This window comes from Martes martes (genome assembly GCF_963455335.1).
Source record: "Martes martes genome assembly, chromosome: 4".
NCBI classification, from domain to species: Eukaryota; Metazoa; Chordata; class Mammalia; order Carnivora; family Mustelidae; genus Martes; species Martes martes.
This window is the reverse complement of record NC_137891.1, coordinates 498,372-504,371: the sequence shown is the minus strand read 5'-3', so window position 1 is coordinate 504,371 and position 6,000 is coordinate 498,372. Positions and strand designations below refer to the sequence as shown.

Sequence of the window (6,000 nt, the reverse complement as noted above, 5' to 3'; positions counted from 1 at the left end):
CAGGACGCCCGGCGCACCGCAGGCGCCACGAGGATCCCCGGCTCGACCCAAGGAACAAGGAGCTCCGACCCCATTTTGCCGCGGGGAACGCGAGCCGCGAAGCGAGGGATCCACCCCGGCCGGCGGCAGAAGTGTTGGGCCGCTCGCCGCTGCCCGGCCCGGGCTCCGGCTCTCAGAGCAGGGTCCCCCCACCGCGCCTCCGTGCGAGCCCCTTCCCTCCGCCCGTGCTGTGCGCTCCCGGGGAGCCAGCGAGCTGACCCCCCCGAGCCTCGGCTTCCATCCGGGAGGAGCAGACGCCCACCCCAGAGCGGCGCTGAGGACTGGACCCGGCGTCGCCGGCGGGAGTGGACGCAGGGCGCGCCGTCCCAGCCCCAAAGCTAGGCTGCGGCGGCCGCCAGGGGGCGCTGTTCCGCCGCGGACGCCGGTAGGACGGGCGTGGCCTCCGGGCCCCGCCCACTGCCGGCGGGGCGGGGCGCGCGTGCGCACTGCGCCCCCGCCCCGCAGGGGCTGCTGGGCCGAGCGACGGGAGGGTGCGGCGACCGGGAGCGGGAGCCGGAGCGGCAGCGGCACCGGCACCGGCGGCGGCGGCCTGGAAGATGTGGCGGCCGGTGAGTTCCCCCCCCGGCGCGGCCCGGCGCCCGCTCCCACAGGCCCCGTCAGACTCCGTCCGGAACCCCGGGGCCACCCCCGAGCCGCCCCGTCCGGGACCGCGTCAGGGACCCCAGGGCTGCTGGGGGCGGGCGTCCTTCAGGCGGTCGGAGCCCGCGTTCTTCACGGTAGAAAGCCCGGGACGGCGCTGGGACCAGTGGGTTCCACCGGCGGGACACCCCGAAGGGAGCGCGCCCCGGGGGCCGCGACCGGAACCTGCCCCATCGTATGCCCTCGGGGACGCCCTGCTGACCCCCTTTCCGGCGCGCACGTCCTCCTTGGACCCCTGGCTGCTTCGTGCTGAGCGGCCGCCGCGGGCCGGGGTCCCGCTCCCGCCTCCCCGCGCCGGCCTGCAGCCCCCCGCCCCCCGCGTCGTGCGGCGCCGACCCCTGCCGCGCGGCTTCTGAGCGGAGCCGAGGGCTTCGGGCCGCGGGGCCGGCGGTCTCTGCCCTCGCAGGCCTTCCCGGACTTTTCTGCTCGGCCCTGGGCCGCCCTCCCAGCCCTCGAAAGTGCAGCTCCTCTTCCCGTTCTGTTTCTCGGTCGGGCCTCGCGTGCTGTATGTGCAGTTAGGACGCCGCTTTTCAAGCCTGGTGTCCTTGGGGCGCTGGGGGCCTCAGTGGGTTAAGTGCCTGCCTTCGGCTCAGGTCGTGATCTCGTGGTTCTGGGATGGAGCCCCCGCGTCCGGCTCCCTGCTCAGCGGGGAGCCTGCTTCCCTCCCCCCTCCCCCCGCCTGCTTGTGATCTGTCTGTCTGTCAAATTAAAAAAAAATAAATAAACAGAGCTGGTGTCCACCCACTCGCTCTCACCCACTCTGGGCCCAAGAATCCGTCCTTTTCCTCACAGGGTTTTCGGCTGAAGAGACGGGGGGTTCATCAGCATTTTCAACGTAGAGTTTCTACGAGGCTTGTATTTTTCTAGGAAGCCTCGCCTTGTAGGTTTTAGATACTGACAGTCTTTTTCATTTAGATTTAGTGGACATAGAGCATGCTGTTAGTCAGTGACTCGTCAGTCTTATTCAACGTTCCGTGCTCACCCCATCCCCCAGCAACCCCGTGCCCCCCTCCAGCAGCCCTCAGTTTGTTCCCTAGACTTAAGAGTCCCTCCGTTTGTCTCCCTCCCGATCCCGTCTTGTTTCATTTTTTTCCTTCCCTGCTCCCCCACAACCCCCCACCCTGGCTCTCAAATTCCTTAGATCAGGGAGATCGTGTGATAATTGTCTTTCTCCGGCGGACTTATTTCACTAAGCATGATACCCTCTAGTTCCATTCACGTCATCGCAAGTGGCAAGATTTCATTTCTTTTGATGGTTGCATAGTATTCCATTGTGTATATACACCACCTCTTCTTTATCCCTTCATCTGTCAGTGGACATCTAGGCTCTTTCCATAGTTTGGCTATTGTGGACATTGCTGCTATGAACATTCGGGTGCACATGCCCCTTCGGATCACTACATTTGTATCTTTAGGGTAAATACCCAGTAGTGCGATTGCTGGGTCATAGGGTGGCTCAATTTTCAACTTTCTGAGGACCCTCCATGCTGTATTCCAGAGTGGCTGCACCAGCTTGCATTCCCACCAACAGCGTAGGAGGGACCCCTTTCTCCGCATCCTCTCCAACATCTGTCATTTCCTGACTTAATAATTATTTTAGCCATTCTGACTGGTGTGAGGTGGGATCTCACTGTGGTTTGGATTTGTATTTCCCTGATGCCGAGTGATGTGGAGCACTTTCTCATGTGTCTGTTGGCCATCTGGATGTCTTCTTTGCAGAAACGTCTGTTCATGTCCTCTGCCCATTTCTTGATGGGATTATTTGTTCTTTGGGTGTTTTGATAAGTTTTTTGTAAATTTTGAATACTAGCCCTTTATGTCGTTTGCACATGTCTTCTCCAGTTCTGTCATTGCCTTTTGGTTTTGTTGACTGTTTCCATTGCTGTGCAAAAGCTTTTGATCTTGATGAAGTCCCAGTAGTTCATTTTTGCTCTTGCTTCCCTTGCCTTTGGCGATGTGTCTAGGAAGAAGTTGCTGCAACTGCGGTCAAAGAGGTGGCTGCCTGTGTTCTCCTCAAGGATTTTGATGGATTCCTTTCTCACATTGAGGTCTTTCATCCATTTTGAGTCTATTTTCGTGTGTGGTGTAAGGAAATGGCCCAGTTTCGTTCTTCTGCATGTGGCTGTCCAGTTTTCCCAACACCATTTGTTGAAGGGACTGTCTTCCTTCCGTTGAATGTTCTTTCCTGCTTTTTCGAAGCCTAGTTGACTAAAGAGTTGGGTCCCTTTCTGGGCTCTCTATTCTGTTCCATTGATCTATGTGTCTGTTTTTGTACCAGCGCCATACTGTCTTGATGATGACAGCTTTGAAATGGAGCTTGAAGTCTGGAATTGTGATGCCGCCAGCTTTGTTTTTGTTTTTGTTTTGCTTTGTTTTGTTTCAACATTCCTCTGGCTGTTGGGGGTCTTTTCTGATTCCAGACAAATATTAGGACTATTTGTTCCAGCTCTGTGAAAAATGTTGCTGGTACTTGGTAGGGATTGCGTGGAATGTGTAGATTGCTCTAGGTAGCATAGACATTATCACAGTATTTGTTCTTCCAATCCATGAGCATGGAATGTTTTTCCATTTCCTTGTGTCTTCCTCAATTTCTTTCATGACTATTCTATAGTGTTTGGGTTTTTTTTAAAGATTTTATTTGTTTACTTGACAGATCACAAGCAGGCAGAGAGGCAAGCAGAGAGAGGGGTAGCGGGCTCCCTGGCGAGCAGAGAGCCCGATGTGGGACTTGAGCCCGATGTGGGAGTCTGAGATCACGACCTGAGCCGAAGGCAGAGGCTTAACCCACTGCACCACCCCCGTGCCCCTTTATATTTTTCTGAATACAGATCCTTTACCTCTTTGGTTAGGTTTATTCCTAGCTAACTTATGGTTTTCAGTGTAATTGTAAATGGGATCAACTCCTTAATTTCCCTTCCTTCTGTCTCATTGCTAGTGTATACAGTACAGCTGATTGCTGTGCATTGATTTTATATATCCTGCAACGCTGCTAAATTCCTGTGTGCGTTCTAGCAGTTTTGGGGTGGAGTCTTTTGGGTTTTCCACGTACGTACAGATGCATTTCTGTTCATTTTTGTGGGTTGCAAAGAGCAGCTGCGTCCCACAACGGTGAGGCAGAGTTCGTGTGAGAACCAGGCAGACAGGCCCCAGATTGGCCTGTAGCACAGCACTGGACAGCTTACAAAATGTCTGCACATAATTGATCACTTAACCCTCCCCACTACCCTAAGGAGCAGGCTGCAGGTTTTAGCTCCCGCTGAAGAAACTGCTCCCGCCTGGTATGTGGAGCCGGGCCCAGTGCGCTTCTGAGTCCTGACTGGTGCCCAGAGGGTCGTAGAGCCTCGGAAGAGAAAAGGGCCGGGTATTCGTAGTCCCCTGGGCCACCTCTCCTGGGCCCGGATTCCCGGGCTCATTTTCTACCTGTGGGAACATTTCTGTGCCTTGGATTCCTCTCCTGCTAGAGTGTGGAGGGCGGCTGACCCTGCCAGGAAGCAGCCCTGGTTCTTGTCACCTCTGTCGTTCTAGTTTGGGCCTCAGCGCGAGACGCAGCGTGTGCTGCTTGGAGCTGTGGGCTGGGTTGTCGGCAGTGACCTTTCGTTCCCTAATGTGCTCTGTGTAACCGACAGGGCGGAGGGACGCCCTAGCTCAGCCTGTTGGTGACCTTTGTGATACCTGTTTGACTGTCGCTACTCAGAGCCTTTTTTTTTTTCCTACTTTATAGGTTGCTAGCCGAGTCCCAGGTGAGAGCACTCTGTTTCTGCAGGCAAGCTGTGCACACACTCGCGTGTTCCCCACGAGAGGCTGGGGTACAGAAGGCCCATTTCATCTCGTCCAGACTGGAAGGCTTTGAGGTGGTGGGTGCAGAGACAAGTGTAAGCTAGGGCTGTCCCAAGCCAGGCAGGGCATGGGGTCGTCCTAGTGAGAAGGCACTGGTACGTGGGGGAGCAGCCTGGGGACCCACAGCTCTCTCTTGGCCTGTTTGCTAGCACGCTCTGGTGCTTAAGCTCTGGGTGTGATTTGAGTTCCGTGCTGGAAATTGCCCTGGACTGGTTTCTGGAAGATCTGACTATAGATTCTGTCCCATATGTATAGACATGTGACTTCTTTGGGCTTTGGGGATGTCTCTTGGATGATGGGGCTAGTTTGAGGAACACTGGAAGGAGCCAGGTACTTGAATGGGCCTGTGGACCCTGGTGGGGGCTCTGGAGTTGTCAGCATGAGGCCTTGACCTTGGAGCGCTGTGCAGAGCTGGGCTGCCGCAAGGGCTGCCGGCCTGGCGTGCGCACCGCGGCCTCCTTGTTGCCCACCTGGCAGCCAGGGTTGGGCCGCGTGGGGTTCTGGTTCATCCCGTCACCGTTTATCTGAGTTCAGCCGGCCTTCCTGGGCTTCCCGCTTTATGTAACAAGCATGGCACTAGGTCCTGGAAGCACAGAGATGACGGAGAGGTGGGCCCTGCAGTCTGGTGGACACAGGCACAGCTTGCAGAGGTGGGTGGGGGGATAAGCAACGGGCCTGGGGAATTCGGGTTCTGGTGAAGGCCCCTCCGGGCAGGACGGCAGCCTGGGGATTAGGGCTGGGCCTGGTGCTGCGTAGACTGTCCAGGTTCAACCAGAGGGACCTTTATTACGGGAGTGTGAGTGAGAGTCACTCGGTGCTGGGAAGTGCCTTGGGGGATGGTGAGATGCAGCGGAGTCCTTACCGCTGCAGAGCCTGCTGAGAAAGCAGGAACTGGTGCTGGGGGCTGCGGCCGGTTACCTTTCTGGCCTTGCCGCCCGTGAGGCTTGTGGCGGCGCCGAGCCTCGTGCCTTAGGGTGAAATGATTGAGAGTCAGCGCGCTCCTCTGTGAAAGAACACGAGGCCAGCCGCTCCTGCTCGGCCCTCATGGGCACCTGGAGGGGCTGGGGGTCTTGTGACACTGGGTTTAGCCTGTGGTCTTAGGGCAGCCGTGCCTGGGCCCTGGCACGTTTCGTTCCCTGCCGGCCTTGCTGCGGCCTCGGTGCTCGCGGCCTCAGAATCGGGAGCCTTTTGCTCCCCCTCCGGCTTGTCAGCTAGAACAGCGCGTGGATCTTTCCTGTCCCTACCTTGTGAAGGCTCGCGTCTCAGAATAATCGCCGGTCAGCTTTGGCCATTTTCCTTCTTGGTCTGGGGCAGTGAGCTTCTGCAGGAATCCGTGAGCGCCCCGGAGTTGCCCGGCCGACCTCGCCATCCTCCCCTCGCTGCTGCCTCCTGCCGCTGCTACGTGGAGCACGTCTCCGTGTTCCGCACGGGACCCCTCAGAGTTGTCCACGCGTCGGAAATAGT

General features: G+C 57.5%; 1 protein-coding gene across 3 annotated transcripts in view; it reads left to right on the top strand.

Moving 5' to 3' along the window:
* The first annotated feature begins 479 nt into the window (after positions 1-479).
* ADCK5 (aarF domain containing kinase 5) overlaps positions 480-6,000 on the top strand; it is a 19,358-nt gene continuing 13,837 nt past the window's right edge. For all 3 annotated transcript variants that reach the window (XM_080800778.1, XM_080800777.1, XM_080800776.1), the window contains exon 1: positions 480-608. In XM_080800778.1, coding sequence (XP_080656904.1) covers positions 597-608 — 12 coding nt within the window. In that variant the 5' untranslated portion in view covers positions 480-596. The remainder of the gene's footprint in view (positions 609-6,000) is intronic.